General features: G+C 37.1%; 3 protein-coding genes across 4 annotated transcripts in view; 2 read left to right on the top strand and 1 right to left on the bottom strand.

Moving 5' to 3' along the window:
• Nucleotides 1-3789, top strand: part of LOC131926838 (putative uncharacterized protein DDB_G0294196) — a 5487-nt gene extending 1698 nt beyond the window's left edge. Inside the window, exons 2-3 of the mRNA XM_059282486.1 lie at nt 257-1105; nt 3682-3789. Of these exons, the coding sequence (XP_059138469.1) occupies nt 257-1105; nt 3682-3725 (893 nt within the window). The 3' untranslated portion in view covers nt 3726-3789. The remainder of the gene's footprint in view (nt 1-256; nt 1106-3681) is intronic.
• A 9358-nt stretch (nt 3790-13147) lies between these two features.
• On the bottom strand, nt 13148-15858 carry LOC131926839 (cilia- and flagella-associated protein HOATZ-like). Of its 2 annotated transcripts, none has more exons than XM_059282488.1 (4): nt 15631-15858; nt 14891-14923; nt 14598-14734; nt 13148-14267 (listed from the first exon to the last, which is right to left on the bottom strand). In XM_059282488.1, exons 1-4 carry the CDS (start codon nt 15818-15820, stop codon nt 13968-13970), a joined length of 660 nt encoding a protein of 219 aa, XP_059138471.1. In that variant the 5' UTR covers nt 15821-15858; the 3' UTR covers nt 13148-13967. The 2 variants fall into 2 exon arrangements, with proteins under 2 accessions (XP_059138471.1, XP_059138470.1); XM_059282487.1 differs by having other exon boundaries at nt 13152-14267; nt 14598-14737.
• Nucleotides 15859-15884: 26 nt separating this feature from the next.
• Nucleotides 15885-18904, top strand: LOC131926840 (gamma-secretase subunit PEN-2). Its single transcript, XM_059282489.1, has 4 exons — nt 15885-16051; nt 17739-17824; nt 18020-18124; nt 18530-18904. The coding sequence occupies exons 2-4, from the start codon at nt 17764-17766 to the stop codon at nt 18667-18669; spliced, it is 306 nt and encodes a 101-aa protein (XP_059138472.1). The 5' UTR covers nt 15885-16051; nt 17739-17763; the 3' UTR covers nt 18670-18904.
• Nucleotides 18905-19026: the final 122 nt, after the last annotated feature.

Genomic DNA, 19026 nt, shown 5'->3' with positions numbered 1-19026 from the left:
CTGTCCCCAGCTATCGAGCCTCATCTGCCGGGGGTTTCGAACTCGGGACTTTACGGTTCAACAACCATAAACGTAACCGACCCGACCACGCCGACCTCCCCTGTGTCTTGTAAATGTCCACAACGTTTCTCGCTATTTTCAAATGTCTATGTCTTGTATATGCTCACAGCTTATCATAACGTTAAATGTTAATGTCTAGTAAATGTCCACGGCTCTTCTTGTCGTTCAAATGTCAATGTCTTTTCCTTATTCACAGCCCTTCTAGACGCTCAGAGCTCAATGTCCTACCCGCAACAGCCGTCATACCAGCCACAGCCGTTTCCGCCTGAGCAGCCGTACCAGCCGTCACAACAGCTTCCCTACCAACAGCCGCTACAGCCGCAAGTATATCCATTGGATCCGAACCAACAACCACCAGGCTTCAACATCAACAGGCAATACCCCGAGCCATATTCCCCTGGGTACGAGTACGAAGTAGTGGAGTACGAGCATCCCACCACGCCGAAACCGCTGCCGCATCCACCGCCTCCACCAGGGTTGTATCCACCACAAACTTTCACCGCTGTCAACAGCTCTCCCGTGTCCGACCAATATCTTTCACCCAAGGTTCAAATCCCACCCAAGGTTCAAATCCCTCCCCAGCCGAAAGCTACCCCCCGTCAAATCGGACAACCAGAAAATAAATTTTATCCAAAAACTACGGCGGTCCAGAATAAACAAATATTACAATCGCAAGTCAACGCTTTAAACAAAGCCGCGAACCTAGCCCATCAACAATTTTTTTCAACGCTACGAACTCAGTTATTACTGGCCCAGCATCGGAATAAGTTGGCCCAGAACCAGTACAATCTGGCATATCGAACCCCAGCCAGTTACCATACGACGCAGCAAATTTATCAGCCCGCGTACAGGCCCAACGATCCGGTGAAGGAGGTGTATGAGATGCTATCGACGGGGGAGGTGAAGTGTAAATCCTTGTACCACATCCACAACTTTGACTACATGGCACAGCAAACGTCGACATGCGGGCAGACGTTACGCTGCCCCGCGCCCTACAGCCAGGAAGTCCAGATGGGCAGCGTGTGTATGTGCTGCCCTTACTTAGGTAAGTGATGCCCTTACATACTACATAGGTAAGTGATGTTCTTACTTAGGTAAGTGATGCCCTTACTTAGGTAAGTGATGCCCTTACTTAGGTAAGTGATGCCCTTACTTAGGTAAGTGATGCCCTTACTTCAGTAGTAAAGAATCATCTTTAGACCTAACGATCCATTTGGGCAGATAAAATAGAGTTCATGTTTTTTTTTACCTCGGCATATGAAGGTAAGTAGGTGTAACTTTAAATACAAGCTTTGTTCGAGTTGGGACGGCGTGGTCTAGTGTTAGAACGAGCGCTGCAAACCCGAAAGTAATGCGTTTGGTACCTGGGCTAAAGACCGTAATTTGTTCCTCGACCTAACCACGCATGTCCAATCCAGATGATTTGATCAGCGTTTCATCCAGACTTTTTTCTCCGGGAGGGGGGGGGGGGGACGACGACGGACAATGGTAAAAGTATTTCATTTCGTTCGGGGGGGGGGGGTAGACTTTCTTGGGTTAGGGGGCGAAGAGATGCCTGGATGAAACTCTCGATTTGATGCACTCGGTTGGAGATTAAAGTCTGTCGGTCTGTCTGGCTAATGAGCAGTGCTGAATTGGAAAGATTATCATCTTTTCCTTTTTGTGCCCAAGACACATGGTACAGCTACAGAAAGCTCCTCCCACGTTTGTCGGTCACAGGCAATTTCCCTGGCAGTCCTACATGACAGTCTTGCCTCTGCCAGCTGTTTCCCCGCCGTGCGCCTCCATGTCTCCCTAGGCCGGATAGGAAAGATAGAAAGAAAAAAAAAAGATGTAGAGATCAAGTTAGGATGTTCGATCTTTTCCAAATAAACACACCAAAACTTCAGCCCCTGCCACCCAAAAAAAGATTTTAAAAAGAGGATTTTAAACTTACACTTTTAGTTTTAAACCCTAACCCAACCCTAACCCCACTACAAGAGGCGGATAAGGAGTTATTATGGCTTGCGTGTAAAAATTCCAATGTCTAGACATCAGAAATAGGTCAAGGTTGCGTACGTGAATTAAATTGGAGCTGGCAAAAAGTGGCGGGGCTTAACTTTTCGAACTTTTCGCCCGTGCACTTTTTGTATTAGTGGCGGGGCTTAACTTTTCGCCCGTGCTCTTTTTGATTTAGTGGCGAGGCTGATCTGGAAAAGATCCGGATGTTCTTTACAGTAAATGTCTTGATCGTGAATAGGCTACACTTCCACTTCTAATGAGCTCTGGGTGAACAGTCATTTCTAACACATCCGCCAATTTCACTCACAGTGTTTAACATTGGAGTTTTGTTATAAAGCCATCGGTAAAGTCTGCGGCATTTAACAAGTATAATAGTTAATGGTTGACAAATTTTTATACAAATGTTTTCTCTCTTCCGATACCCCCCCCCCCCCCCCCCGTAAAACGACCTAGACAACAGTAGCGTAGCGAGGGGGGGACATATGTCCCCGGGCGCCGACCTTAGGAGGCGCCAAAATGGGTTGGAAAAATAAATTGAAAGGTTGAGGGGGGTGAAAATCGAAAGTTTGGGGGGGGGGGGTGCAAATCGAAATCTCGAGGGGGGTGCAAATTGAAAGTTTGAGGGGGGGGGGTGCAAATTGAAATCTCGAAAGGGGGGGGGGTGCAAATCGAAAGTTTGAGGGGGGGGGGGTGCAAATCGAAAAGTTTGTCCCCGGGCGCCGGGAAGGGTCGCTACGCCTCTGCTAGACAAATCAACCTGAAGAAGCAGGCCCGTTAAATGACTCCAGTAATAAGACAGTCAAAATAGCCCTAACAAGAGGGCTTTCGACAAAATGGTGGACTACATAATGCATCTGACAAAAGAACCTCAACATGGCGGCCGCTGAAACATTTCCCGACAAAATGAACCCGAACTATACGGTTCCCAAAGATTTGGTTTCAACAGAATTGTCAATATGGCCCCCTTACAAAAAGTTCCCCATTAGGGATTTCAGTAGTCAAAAAAGCGTCTAGACTGTTAGACGTGCTTAGGAGCCAGGATTTATGTAGGTCTGTAACTGTCACCTCGCCTGACTGTGTAGGGGAAGAACAGCACAACGGCAAATAATTTAATATATTAACAGAAACAGACTATAATCAGGGTTTCTTTCAGACATTTTTTCCGGGGAGGGGGGGGGGCTTGAAACTTAAGGAGGGGGAGGGTTGTGCCCACTGGGGTGGCGATGTATGACATAATGGAGGGGTCAGAACAAGGTTAAGAAAAAAATTAATGTCGAAACACAGGGACCTACGTTTTGTATTTCTTGAGAACAGAAATAAGAGGAAAAAACACGCTAGCTTGTATTAGATTTATAGGTAGTTTAGGAGAGGAGTAAACTTTATTGCATCATTTAAAGAGGGAGTCTAGCTTTTTCGGATGACGCATTCAGGAATAAGGTAAACCGGACTAAAATATTATGACGTCAATTACGACGACCCTTATTAGCAAGGTTTTACGATACCTCTAAGTTCCTTTTTTTGTGTGAATAATTACACAGGCTTAGTCTGTCATAAGTCACATACTTTGCATAAATTAGTCTAGTTTTTCTACTAATACTTTTTTTTTTACTTTTTTTTCAGATCCAGCGACTATGAACGCTTTACGGATGCGCCCCCAACTATAGTGATGTAAAGCTACCCAAAATCTTTCAAGTTATTTATATTTTCATGTAATTTTATAATAAAATCACTCAAAGGTTTGTAGTGTTTTTTTTTGTTGTTGTTTTTTCTTGTATTTTCTAAAATTAATTTTTTACGCAAAGTGGGCTGCAAGCTTTCGTTTAGAAAAGTAAACACCGGTTGTGCGGGTTTTGCTGTTAGATGTAAGAAATTTTCTCAGAGAAAAGATCTGTAAAACTTAGATCCAGATCTAAGATAAACGATGTCGCACTCCAAAGGGGGGAGTAGGTGGCGGAATAGTGTAACAAGGGGTGGGGATATCAGAGTTTCAGGCATATGGAGAATTACCAGTGTAAAAACAGTTATAAGCTAATGAGAGAAAATAAAAACACTTGTTCTAGAGTTTGGGATTGCGAAAGAATTCACAGAATACGGTCCAATCTTCAACGTCATCATTGTGAGTGAAAGCAACGGCACATCAAAAGCCAAATACTTGTGCACTCCAGTCGAGCGTGGTTAATTCAAGAAAAGCTTAACTTTTTAATATAATATTTTTATCAAAACAATTTTTTTTAAAATAAATATGTAGTTTACTCAAATGTTTTAGTTTGTACTGGCTCCTGAAAATCACTGTAATGTGTGCACAATTAAATAAACTGACCAATGATCAGTGGCGTAGGCAGGGGGGGGGTTAGGGGGGGTTATAACCCCCCCCCCCCCCCATGTACCCCCAATTTGACTACCTTTTTACGTTAAGCTACAGCTATTGACTTGTGTCGATATTATTTAGGGCTTAAACACTTAAGCCTGGCAGCCTCTAGAACAACAATGTATATCATTGTGATGAGAATTGCCTGTAGAATTTAGTTACGATTTTTATTATCGCGCTAAAGTAAAGTATAATAATCTGGAACGCAGTAGGCCAAGGGAAAGTTGGCCAAGGTTAGATCAGTTAAGGAGTGTCGAATGGGGAGGGGTGGGCTACGGTGGGTAGGCCTTTGTTGTCTAATATGCTTGTAGTGCAACCGGAAAGCGTCTAGAAATTAAAAAAACAACAACAAAGGAATTGATTATTATTCGCATTGAGGTTCTATAATGTGTATGTTTTTACTACTTCAAAACATTTGAAATTCATTTCACTAATGGCGGATGAAACAGAGAAACTGAAAACTATTTAATTTTTAAAAAGATAAGTAAACTGAAAATGATAAAGATGGCAGAGGACACAAGGTTATCAGTTAAAGGGTGTGACAGGGGGGTGAGGGTGGGTTTGAATATGGGTACGTCTCAATTACTACCGGATGCACATCTGGCAGGAAAGCGTGGGCTTGACCCACAATTGTTGACGCAAAACTTAGTGTTGGTAGATATAAAAACTGCGTAGGTGGTTAAATATAGATGTAGAGCCAGGAACCTACAGTAGTCATTTTTAGACAGTCAGAAAAGAAAGACCAATAATTATTTATTATTCGCATAGTCGTGTTTTAATGTGTATCTTTTTGATACTTAAAGCAATTTAAATTCATTTTAATGATGTCGGATGGAAAAAGGAAATTAAAAACTACTTTATTAACTGATTTCTTTACAAAGAAAAATAAAACTGAAAATGATAAAAATGAAGATGGTACTATTGCTTCTCAAACTACATTACATCAAGAAATTTCCATAAATTCAGCACCTTATCTGTTTCTTATGCAAATGATATCGGCAATTTTATCAAAGGATGATACACGGTTGTATTTATTAGAAAACATCTGGCGTCCTGATGAACTTTTTAAATTTCCAGCAAGCGGACAAAGAAATTTAAAGTTTCAATATTCGTGGCTACTTAGGTGGAACTGGTTGACTTATTCCAAATTACTTGATGGCGCATTTTGCAAATATTGTGTTTTGTTTAGTTTGAATTATGGTGGTGTAGGTAGTCAGCCTTTAGGTAAGTTATCAAAAATTCCATTTTCAAACTGGAAAAAGGCAACAGACAAGTTTAATGAGCACCAGCAATGTGAATATCATAAAAGAGCAATTTTACTTTCCCAAAATCGTAAATCGGTTATGGAGAAAAAAATAGAACCTGTTAACATCGCCTTGAACTCATCATTAAGTCAACAAATTCTAGAAAATCGTTTAAGGTTAGCGCCCATAATAGAAACTATAATTTTTTTGCGGCCGACAAGGTCTTGCACTTAGGGGGACAGGGATTTCGGAAATTTTCAGTTGGAGGATCCTGACGAAAATGATGGAAATTTTCGAGCTCTTTTGAGATACAAAGCCATGGGTGGAGACGAAACACTTAAACATCATCTAGAAAATTCTTCAAAAAATGCAAGATACTTAAGTCCCACCATTCAGAATGAAGTGATAAATGTGTGCAATAAATTAATTGTTCAAAAGATTGTTGCGAAAATTACTTCTGTTAAATTGTTTTCTGTCTTAGCCGATGAAACTAGTGATATAGCTGGTATGGAGCAATTTTCGTTATGTGTTCGCTACTATGATAACGACATAAAGAAAATAAGGGAGGATTTCCTACAGTTTGTAGGTGTAACTGATCTAACAGGCAAAGGACTTGCAAATGTTTTAATGGACACTCTAGCAAATTTACACATAGACGGTAATTTTATGATTGGTCAAGGATATGATGGAGCCGCTGCAATGAGTGGTCGACTTCATGGGGCGCAACAATATGTTGCTGAGAAATTTGATTTGGCTATTTACGTACATTGCGCATCTCACAGTCTAAACCTAGCACTTTCTGATGCCTGCGAACTACCAGCTGTGAGAAACTGTATGGGAATCCTTAATAGCACATACAACTTTTTTAACACACCAAAATGACAATCTTTGCTTGCAAATTCAATAGAGAAATTAACACCTAAAGCATCAGCATCTCGACTTAAACGATTGTGCGCAACCAGATGGATTGAGCGTCATGAGTCTGTCAACGTTTTTATACAGCTTCAAAAAGCAACTGTTGATGCACTGGAAATTATGTCATCCTGGCACGATACAACAACTTCTTCAACAGCGGTTCAACTTTTAGGAGCAATTAGGAGTCTTGAGTTTCAAGTTTCTCTTAGAGTTATCTCAAAAATCTTTGCAATAACACTTCCTGTCAGCAGAATACTCCAAACAGAAAACTTTGATCAATCTGCGGCTCTAAAATTTACAGAAGATTCAAGTAGCCTACTGGTAAATATGCGGAAGGATGCTGAATCAGAATTTACTACCGTATTTAATGAAGTCAAAGACATTTGTGAGGACTTCGACTGACTTCGACATAGATATACTTATTCCACGTCGAGCTGGAAAACAAATTCAACGCTGCAATGTGATGGCAAATACGCCTGAAGAGTATTACAGAATAGCTGTATTTATTCCTTTCCTTGATTCGGTTATATGTCAAATAGGAGACAGATTGCTAAAACATAAATCTGTTTTGAGAGTGAAGTGGATTGTAATGACTGACGAGAAGCCGCGTTGGTTATTAACAGTCTTTATTATGTACAGACGCCATGATGCAAAGAGAGAGAGAGAGAAGTGGCGAGAGAGAGCTATATATAGATAACAACATGTAAGGGACATCACTCAAGATAACAATATAAATATAATACTAATACAGAGAGTGAGTTCCCTTGACCTCACAATTAACTCAATCTATTACATCCCTTTACCCTTAGAACACAATAACACATCTCTCAATAGAACAATTGATAGTATCCTAAAATCACCAATTATATTGTGACATGAACATTATGGTAGATTACATCCTTACAAACAATGCACAATATGCCACAACATAATCAAAATACAAAACAATAATGTCAAAGTCCTTTTGACCTTTAGAATCATAGGTCTAACTTATTTGGGACCTTGATTGTCCTGCTTGACCTTCTCAGTGGCTTTTGATTTGGTGACTCAAGATTCTGACCATCTGGATTCTCTATCTCAGGAGGTCTAGGATTTAAATCATTAACTCCAGAATTTACATTTTCTGACTCCAGACAACTTGGTTCACTCATATCAACAGAACTTGGTTGTGGAACAAACTGAGTTGGTGTGAACTGATCAGACTTGGTGGGATTGACAGATTCACACTTATTATCTGCACAAGTTATTTTTAACTTTATAAGACACAGGTCCTGTACCTTGAACAATTTGACCTGGTATCCATTTTTCCTTTCTCCCATAGTTTCTTAGATACACATTCTTATTAACACCAAATTCTCTTTCAATGCATGTGTTGTCATGATCTAATGGAACTATTTTTGAATTGGCATCTGAAAGTATTAAATGGCAAAAATCTTTTTCTCTTTTCTTTTGATGTTACCCTTTTAGTTTCTGTAAGTGCTAATGATGTTAGCAAAGTTGTTTGATGATCACATTCCTTCTTACTAATGTATTTTCTTTAAAACATTTGAAATTGCCATATCACCATAATCATTTATTAAGTTACAAATACTTTGTTTAGGCAACTCTGACTGATAATGGACTGCATTTTCTCCATCTTTTATATTATCTTCACAAAGGGTTTTAATTTCTTATTTAATATGGCCTTAAGTCATCATTCACAGACTTTTCAGGCCAACCATTCTTACAGTACTCATATACTTTTATTAAGCACTCATCTTTTTGTGTTTTCCTTTTAATATCATTCACATTTATATTGGAGTTATCCATGATAGTGAAGAGAACAAATACATCTTCTGGTACATAGCTCAGGCTTTGGTTTTTTAAAGGTAATCTACTAAGACTATCTGCACTATTCTCAGATCCAGGTTTGTATCTCAATTCATAATTGTATGCAGTTAGTGTGATAGCCCATCTTTGAATTCTTGGTGAGGCATGCTCAGGTAGGGTTTTGTTTTCTCCAAATAAACCTAGCAATGGTTTATGATCTGTAAAGATGGTGAACTTCCTACCAAACAGAAACTTATGAAATTTCTTAACACCAAAAATGATGCCTAAGCCTTCCCTATCTAACTGAGAATAATTTTTCTCAGCCTGATTCAAAGATCTACTGGCAAAAGCAATGGGTCTGTCACCCTTCTCATCCATGTGGGACAAGACTGCTCCTACACCATCTGGTGAAGCATCACATGTTAATATAAGTCTTTTCCCTGGGTCATAGTGAGTTAGTAAGGTGTCAGCAGACAAAGCCTCTTTTGCTGTGTTAAAAGCAGCTTCTTGTTGTTTACTCCAGTGCCAAGTTGCATTTTTCTGTAGCAGCTTGTACAGTGGTGATAGTTTACCAGACAGATTCCCTATGAACTTTGCATAGTAATTTATCAAGCCCAAAAAAGCTCTTAGTTGTTGGGTATTTTCAGGTTTGGGTGCTTCTTTAATGGCTTTTGTTTTCTCAGGTTGAGGTCTGATGCCTTGTTTGCTCAATATATAACCAAGAAAACTAATTTCTGTCAGCATGAATTGACATTTATCTTTGTTTATCTTTAAACCTTTTTCACCAACAATTTTCAAGACTTTATCAAGTGTTTTAAGATGTTCAGTGTCATTCTTACCAGTTATGTACACATTGTCAAAGTACACACAAACATTTGGAATGTCCTTAAAAATACTGTCCATGACAGCTTGGAAAATTCCAGGGCTAGATGATATACCAAAACATAGTCTTTCATATTGGTAGAGTCCTTTATGTGTATTTATTGTCGTATAGACTTTTGAATCTGGATGCAGTTCTAGTTGAGTGTAAGCATGACTAAAGTCTAATTCAGTGAATTTGTCTCCTCCTGCCAAATTCAAAGAAATTTCCTCAATGTTAGGTATAGGGTACCTATTTAGCTCTATTTGCTTATTCAGTGTAGTTTTGTAGTCTCCACAAATTCTTATAGAACCATCCTTCTTTAACACTGGCACAATGGGTGTCGCCCAATCGGAATAGTCTACCTTCTTTATGATGCCATTAGATTCCAATCTACTTAGCTCATTTTCAATTTTATTCCTCATTGCATAAGGTGGAACTCTAGCTTTGCAGTATCTTGGATTTGTATCTTTAATGCTTAACTTCACTGTTCTATCATTTAGTAAACCTGAGTTACCAAAAACACATTTATTTTCAGATATAACTTTATCTAGTGAAGTAAGACTAGATTCTTTTACATTCTTCAATGAACAAATACTCTCCCAATTTAACTTAAGATCACTTAACCAGTTCCTACCTAGTAATGGCGGTCCATTTCCTTCAACCACAAGAAGAGGAAGTTTAACACTTTGACCATTATAACTTACATGAACCATACACTCTCCTATTACCGGAACATTGTCACCAGTGTATGTTGTTAGACACTTGTGACATGGCTGTAGAGGCACTGATCCTCCTGTGACAGCGTCAAAATCTTTCTTCGTTATGACTGTTAGAGATGCTCCAGTGTCAAGTTGGAAGCTGATGCTCTTACCGTTGATATAAACTGGTACATTGATGGGAGCATGACTTATTGATTTCACAGAGAATAGGTTGAAATCCGGCTGCGAATCAGTTTGAGCATTTTCACAGGTAGAGTGGTTCATTGGTTGGGTTAGGTAGTCTTGGTGAGAGTTAACATAGTGCTGCCTTTGGTTGCGGTACTGTCTTGACTGGCTAGATTTAGCAACAGACGAAGACTTTGCGAAGCAGGCCTTGGCAATGTGACCTTGCTTACTGCACTTATAACAAGTTGCAGACTTGAACTTGCACCGATGAGATGCATGGGGACCCTTGCATCGATGACATTTTTGATAATTATTACTAGATTTAGATCTAGGATTTGAACGAGCAGGCTGTTTAGCATAAGTTGGAATGCTCTGATGGGGTTGATGTTTATTGACTAACCTGTTGTTTACTGCATGGATCTCTGAAGGTGCTAAAGATCTCGCCACATCAGATGACTGCTGGAATGACATTGCAAGTTGTATTGCTTTTTCCAATTTTAGATCTGACTCGAGCAGCAACTTTCTTTGAATATCAGGGCTGTTTACACCTGTCACAAACTTTTCACACAGTCTGTCAGACAGCGTTTCTCCAAATTCACAAAATCTACTTAAATGACGTAAAGCAGCAACATATTCTGATATTGACTCGTTTGGTTGACGAGTCCTACCGTCAAATCTAGCTCTACATAGAAACTTTGATGGGGTAGGCGCATGGTGGTCTGTTAGCAATTTGCTCAGCTCGTTAAAGCTCTTGGTATCTGGACTAGCTGGTGCGCATAAGTCCTTTAGTAGCCTGAATTGTTGAGGCCCTATGACTGTTAACAAAACAGCTCTCTTTTTGGCTTCTATCGTCACGTCGTTAGCTTCTAGGTAAAAGCTTAACCTCTCTAGGTAATCTTGAATGATTTCATCATTCGCATCAAATTCTTTTATTTGGCCATACAGCGCCATAATTCTAGAAATAATTAGCTAATAAGCTCTAGCAAACCTCTTTTTTGCGTAAGTAGGTGCTCTTTCTAGTAGATGTTTATCCTTCGTCGCCAAATGAAGTGGATTGTAATGACTGACGAGAAGCCGCGTTGGTTGTTAACAGCTTTTATTATGTACAGACGCCATCATGCAAAGAGAGAGGGAGAAGTGGCCAGAGACAACTATATATAGATAACAACATGTAAGGGACATCACTCAAGATAACAATATAAATATAATACTAATACAGAGAGTGAGTTCCCTTGACCTCACAATTAACTCAATCTATTACAGAGAGGTTTTATGTGTCTTTTACCCAATGACTCGGGTTTTACCAAAGAACAGGAAAAGAATGCCATAACACTTATGCAAAAATATGAACGTTTGATTAACAGCAGTGTAATCGATGAAAGCAGTGGAGAACTGAAACTGTGGTGGCGCCACATTATTACAAGTGGAAATGTACCGCAAAACGCTCATCAAGCTTTTTTAATGTGTGACGTAAAAATATCTCCAACTGTACACAAACGACTGCAAATATTTGTAACATTGCCTGTAACAACTGCCGTTAGCGAACGCTCTTTTTCCACTCTCAGACGGCTAAAAACGTACTTGCGAAATACTACTTGCGAGGATAGACTAAATGGATTGGCATTATTAAATATTCACCGACAAATTGAAATTTTAGCGGATGAGATTCTTGATGAATTAGCCAAGAGTCCAAGAAGACTTGAACTACGATTGTAGGTAAATAATGTTATAAGTACGTTTATCTGTTTGCTGTGTTCTAGTATTGTTACTGCGTCTTCTGAATTTGTTTTATATATATATATATATATAAATATATAAATATATATATATATATTTATATATATATATATATATATATATATATATATATATATATATATATATATATATAATGCTGGAAAAAATTGGAACCCCCCCCCCCATGAGACGATCCTGGCTACGCCACTGCCAATGATATTATATTGGAGGGTATTGCGTTTTGTTGGACTGGAATAGCGTGCATGATCTGTGGTTTCCGGTTTAAAGATTGCTCATTATCCATGCAGATCACAACACTCAACAGGATGAAAGAATGGTAGAGGGGTTCTCACACCCGTCATGACTAGCGCACGATCTGTGGGATCCCGCCAATCATTCGCTTGCTTCACACTGACCATACAATAAGGGTGGGAGAGGGGAATGAATTGTTCTATCTCCTTAACAAAATGGACGACAATTTCTAATCACTATGCCGAAATAACTACCACACCAACCGCCTGTGGAACGACGTGGCTGGGAGGTAGAGCGCACGACTACTAACCCAAACGTCTCTGGTTGGGATCCCCAGCTCGAGTTTGTAGAACGTCCATGAGTCCCCGTCCCCCCCCCCCCCCCCCCCGAGCTCTAGTTAGAGAAAGTAAGAGGCGGCCGCGCACACAAATGTCCATACTATAAATATAGTCTTATAGTTGATAGTAAACATAGCTCTAATAATATGTCCCCTGGACACGGAAATAGGTACATACGACTTTAACTGCTTATAATCATGACCAATGTTTCTTCCAGACTTTTCTCTCGGGGGGGGGGGGGGGCACTTGAAATTTTCGGGGGGGGGGGGTAGACTTTCTTCGGGGGGGGGGGGGGCGGAGACTGTTAAAAGTATATATTTTCTATATAAATTATATAAATTTCATTTCGTTCGGGGGGGGGGGGGGGCGGTAGAATTTTTTCGGAGGGGGGGGGGGGATGCCTGGAAGAAACTCTGATCATGACCTTCAATCCGTCCCCGAACACTAGCTGTTCATAAGTCAACAAGCCTTTGTATAAATTTATCTGCTACAAAATTTAAGATGAAGGTATTTAGGGAAGTCCCATGTTACATTTCCATCTCTATAATTTTGTGATGTCGGACGTACATTTCCTCAACTGTTTTAGAAACGAGTCCTCGTGAAGTAATGACAAAAATACAGAAAAACATTTCTATTATTTATTAAACGAGACGAATTAGGCCAGTGGCTTGGGAAGGATTTTGTTAGGTTTAGGAAAAAAAAAAGGGGGGGGGGGGAGGATTTCCCGTGAAATTGTGGTTTTGTTTTGTCTCTATTATTTTGAAACTAAAAACATGGTGATTGACATGGGTGCGCAGATGGCCACAGCTTTAACATGGCAGAGTGAGACAGTCGTTATTCATGGTGTCCATGTGTGTGTGTGTGTGTGGGGGGGGGGGGGTGTTGTACATTAGATACACAACGTATACATAGCAATGTTCAGCCACCATCTAAAATCAAGCAGTGATCACCCACAATACAACATAGCAACAGAGAAACACCAGATTTTCTAAGAAAAACTTTTCCCATCCCTTTGAATATTAAAATGTAAATATGGATGTAATTACTTAGCAATGTTTAAAAAACAGGTTTTCATTCCTAAAATCAACAGTGTCATCACTTTCATTTTAAGCTGAAGACAAAATACATTAATTCCAGATGTATTTCCAGCAAAAGAGTTTTACAAAACTGGTAATTCATTGTTAAAAATATAGATGCTTTAAAATTTAAATTATACATATTTTACTTCACTTGGTATCAACATTAAGGTAAAACTGATTAAATCCTACTGCAAAGTAAAGTAAACCAAAAAAAAATGTGTAAGTATACTGTATAACCAGGATATAAAGATGTACAATACTTATTTATTATTATCAGGTAAGGCTTGGAAAAAATAATTTTTCACTGAAAGTTTATACTAGCCTGTCACTCATAAACAGCATCACTGTAAGAGATTGTTTAAAATATGTTCTTATTATTAATGCGATTTTATCAACAAATATTTGATCACATCCTGGCTTAGGAACTTGGCCTCCAAATTTTTATACTTTTTTTCCTCATCAACTCCTCTTTGACGGGATTCTTCTCCTTGGTGTCCTTAACAATAGTGGCACAAAGAACATCCATGATGTATTGTCTCTTGCGTTTGCGTTCTGCCTCAACCTTCTCAATCTTCTCATCAAACTCTGCTATGTCTTTATACATTTCATGAATGCTGTAGGCCTCTCCGATTTTCCACTTAGGGCTGGGTTCTATTTCTTTCTCATCATCTTTTGTCTTGCCAGATTTTTTAACTTTTTCTTTAATAGCTGCTTCTTTCTGGAGATAACATTAATAGGTTGAATTATTTTAATTTTTTTTTCTTAGTTAAATACAACTTTCCTTAGCTGGCCTTATCAAATATTACTAAAACTAAATATAAAAACAATTTTTTAACAAAAATATTATTTGAAAACTTGTGATCAAAGAGCGACATAATAATAAATATGACTATTTTTTATGACTAAATATGACTATTTTATATGAATAAATATGACTATTTTATATGACTACATATGACTATTTTATATGACTAAATATGACTATTTTATATGATTAAATATGACTATTTTATTACATTACAGCAGCAACCCCAGGTGTAATACAAACCTTTATTCTCTCATCTCTCCTCCTGTGCAATGTTTCCCTCTCTTTGTTACGGGCCTCTGCCAGTTCTCGCAGCCGAGCAAACTCTCTTAACTGGTCATAAGCGTGAGCTCTTGTAAACACTTGCTGGAGCTTTTGATCTGCTGATTAAAGCTACTTAGATACAGCCAGTGATAATGCACCTGCATCTCTTAGCTTAAGGCATATACAAAGCAACTTATTATATGTTAATATTAATATTCATTTAATAAATTTTAGATGAAATTTGCTCATTAAATGATTATTATAGAGGTTACCTTCAATTTTTCCTTTATGTACAGTTTCTATACCTGTAAAAAAATAATTAATTGAAAATGGTAATTAAAATAACAACTAATTAACCATAAGAAACCTGAATTATACATATAAAATTTAATATAAGCTTATCTTAGTATTCTGTTTAAAATGATAAAACGTTTTTAGTTAATGGGTAATAATGAAAATTGTATTAGGCCAACATTCAGCATTTTTCAATATATGGTAATCTATCCTAAAGATTTTAAAGAATGTGTTATTGAGTATTGTGAGTAGTTGTAGAATACTGGATTTTATTTTAAATCTTTGAAATTATTGGGAACTGTTATATTTTTTTTATTATGGATAGATGTAGACCTGTCTGCCTAATAAAATATATAAATAAAAAAGTACATTTTTTCCCCAGTTTTTAGGATACGTAGGCTAAAAAGAAATGTAATGTTAAGTGCCATTTGGTTACTGTTTAGAACAGTTTGGATACTATTTATTACTATAAGATATTTATTTTAAATTTTAATTTTCAAAAAAGTTCATCACAATTCAATAATTGCTGCCTCTAAAGTCTAAAGAGTCTAATTGAATTAGTATTTGGACTATTTACTACTTAGCGTTTAGAATAATGGGAAGGATATGGGATGTGTTCATGAACTCATAATCATTATAAGTGCTTATGACATGTGATGTCAATGATGAATGATGATGATTTTTAAATTTTTAATGTGAAATGTGCTGTCCTCCTCACTTGATTTTGATGAGTGCTTTTTTATTCCTAGTCTCTGTTTGATATCAGAAGATACAAGACGAGATTCCATTGTTGGTTGAAGCTTTATAGATTGCCAAAATGTTTCAGCGTAAGCTATTTCTTCTGGAGTAGACTCTGTAAATGAACATTTTTCTTGTTGTTTTGTTAAATCTATCAGCTTGATCGCCATTTTGTCGCTAATGTCAACAGATTTTGTTTAAGGGAGATTACTTTAAAACCCGGAAGTATGAATAAGAAATTTACCCCTTTGTCGTAAACAAAAATATTCTTTTTACAATCAGCTGTATAGATTTAGATCTAGATATTCTAAGATATCTAGTCTAGATCTTATACTATAAAACTATACTAAACATAAAAAAACACTTTGTTGTAAATACTGGCGTGTATCAGTTTTTTCATGGTAAGTCGGTATTGTCTTCATTTAATAAATTAATATGCACATTCCAAACTTCAATAAAAATAATATTTAAAAATATAATAATATATAATATTATAATATCCTGTTGAGTCAGTTGACTGTTGTTGACTGTTGACTAGTGTTGACGTTGTGACTGTTGTCCTGTTCTGATCAGACATTCGACTATTTGTCAACACCAACACATTACATTCATATTAGTCAATAATATTCATTCATAGATCGGACGATATTTCGAGTAGATCTAGTACTAGATCTAGTACTTAATGTCAATGATCTTGGTACTAGTTATTAGAGTCTAGTACTAGTAGTATCCTCAAAGTTCACACACACACACTCGACTGTCCACTGATTGATATCACAGACACATTTTTTTTTTTACTTTAAAAATTTCATCTCAAGCAAGACTCAAAGGGGATGCTTAAAACTATTATATTTAGGCATTTAGCATTAAAACTTCAACTGGCGCAACCACCGGCGCCCCGTACATTGCACGACCCAAAGTGCCAATGTTTCCCTTGCGAGCACTATGGCACCTCTGTGGTAGTGTAATCGGGGGCTCCCGAGAGTGCCCCTCTACGTCCCTGACACATAGGCGGTCACCGAAGTGTGTTCTACCTCATTATTTCGGTGATTAACGTACACTCAAGGTTTTCATGCGGTAGTGTAGGTAAACCAGTGTCCCGACTTTTATGATCCAAGTGCAGGCATTGTTTACATTTAAACAACTCATTTTTTATAAAACAAGGTTATGCGTCTAAGAACATAGGATTGGTAAATCATTGATGAAACCCTTCTTATATATTTCATCAAAACACGCTGGGGCAGATACGCTATTACTTTATAGTATTTGAGTATTATTTGGTAAATGTCTCCAGGATTCAGCTGGATCCAACATTGGATAATTGGTTGATGAAGCACACATCAAGTTAGCAATTTTCTGAACAATTTCATTGTCAGACATCCTTATACCCAATACAATATTCCTATTAGTTGTTACAAAGTGGTAATTCCCAGTCAACAGTGAATAGCCATATCTGTTTTTTTCCCCGTCACATGTCAATTTTTACAGTGGCCTAGGAATAGGCATTCAAACCTTCTTCAGCAACCTATCAAAATACCATTTTTAAATAAGTGAAGTGTGAAGAAAAAATAATTTCATTTGAAAAAGCGTGCCCATTTTATTCTTTTTAAAAATAATTGTAATAGCTTTGATAACTGAAATCCGATAATCAGTCATAATTCATGTTTGCATTTCAGTTCAGTAGTTTCTTTACTTTTCTTGTAGCACTACTGGCAAAAATCCATTTGATCAAGTTGTGTATTTTTATTTAAAGTTTTGATAAAAATGTCTAACATATTTACATATGTAAGCTCCTGATCTTGAAATGCACCCAACTAATAAATGTATGCCACCACCATACAAATCTTAGTGTGTTTTATTTATTTTATGGTGTATTTTGAGATAAACATATTGCTACTGGATGATGTTGCTAATCTCCCATAGGCATACCCTTGGGTTTGATATATTTAAATAAAAAACACACTCTATTGAACATTACAAGTAGATGTTAGTTCAGAGAAACTGTTTTTCTAGTTTAGAAGTTTTTAATCATTATATTACTTCAAATTTATTTTGTTTTCTAGTTAAATTTCTTTTTTTATATCTTAGAATTTATGACCCAGTTCTTTCTACAATGGACCTGCGCCGAGTAAAGAATGAAGAAAAGCTAGTACTTTGCAAGAAATATTATTTAGGTGAGTAGACTGAACTTGTCAGTACTAGGTTCATCTTGTCAGTAGTGACTGTTAGCAGGTTCTATCAAGTCATCTTTTTTGTTTCTTTTTCAGACACATTGTTATATAATAAATAAAACAACTTTCACCCAACTTCCAAGTAGTCTCTAATATTTTGTTCCTCGCATAACTAATATTATTTTTTAATTTTCCCAGCTGGTTTCTTTATTCTCCCATTTCTCTGGTTCATCAACACTGTGTGGTTTTTCAATGAGGCTTTCAGAAAACCAGAGTATACAGAGCAAGCACAGATTCGTACTTGTAAGTATTTCTCCATGTCAAACTTTACAGTAATAAGTGGGCTCGTTACTTTCTGTATTTACAAGTTTTAGAGCTGCTTCACAACTCCACATTTTCCATACTAACTTCTTCAAAGATTTTCTACAAAACAATACATTTTATAGAATTTGTTTCTATTGGTTTTTGCCATTAAAACTTTTTTTTATTTTTACCTTAAATAAACAGTTTTAAGTCTAAAAATTAAAATTAATACAAGATGTTATTTTTAAACGTATAAAAAATATTAAACCACATACTTTTATATATGTATAATGCTTTCAATGCTTGAATGCTGTTCCATGAAATTTTAGCTAGAGATTGCCACTTTGTTTTGTACGTATGATTAATTTAAAATATTTAATATTGACATTATTTTTTTGTCAATAGATGTAATCCGGTCTATGATTGGTTCAGTTGTCTGGATGGCAATCATCATCACTTGGGTCGTTATTTTCCAGACACATCGAACATCATGGGGTGTGGCTGGAGAGAATCTAGCTTTCATTATTCCCACAGGTTCACTGTAGATTATTCATGTCATTTTTTCCCTTCTGAAACTGGTCAAAATTTTTAAAGAATCATATTGTGAAAATCTAAAATAAATTGTTTCGGTTTTTCTGATTGGGGTGAAAATATTTTTAAAAAATGTTACAAAAACTGATTGGATGTAATTTTTACTAAAGAGGGATTATTATATATTTATTTCCTAGTCCATCACCCATGTTACAACTTTGTAAATAAACTTTTTTTTTTAAATATTGACTTGGTGTTATTTTAAGTTTTAACCATTATGAAAAGTGTCAGTAAGCTTTATTGTATCTCAATTTATAATGCAAGAAGTCATGTTTGATGCTTATATCACAAAGTATCTAACTTAAACAGCT

Source organism: Physella acuta, unplaced genomic scaffold (assembly GCF_028476545.2).
Source record: "Physella acuta isolate Inbredline_101_S28 unplaced genomic scaffold, ASM2847654v3 ptg001346l, whole genome shotgun sequence".
Taxonomy (NCBI): Eukaryota; Metazoa; Mollusca; class Gastropoda; family Physidae; genus Physella; species Physella acuta.
Note: the sequence above shows the minus strand (reverse complement) of the source record. Positions and strands in the feature narration are given on the sequence as shown.

Bases quoted from the DNA above. Each gene is read 5' to 3' on its own strand.
- LOC131926839 (XM_059282487.1), bottom strand. From the start codon at position 15,820: ATGGCGATCAAGCTGATAGATTTAACAAAACAACAAGAAAAATGTTCA. The intron at 14,924-15,630 runs GTGAGGAGGACA...ATTTTTTTACAG, and splicing joins AAAGCACTCATCAAAATCAA to GTATAGAAACTGTACATAAA. The intron at 14,268-14,597 runs GTTTGTATTACA...TGTTATCTCCAG, and splicing joins GGAGAGATGAGAGAATAAAG to AAAGAAGCAGCTATTAAAGA.
- LOC131926840 (XM_059282489.1), top strand. From the start codon at position 17,764: ATGGACCTGCGCCGAGTAAAGAATGAAGAAAAGCTAGTACTTTGCAAG. The intron at 17,825-18,019 runs GTGAGTAGACTG...TAATTTTCCCAG, and splicing joins TTGCAAGAAATATTATTTAG to CTGGTTTCTTTATTCTCCCA. The intron at 18,125-18,529 runs GTAAGTATTTCT...TTTTGTCAATAG, and splicing joins GCAAGCACAGATTCGTACTT to ATGTAATCCGGTCTATGATT.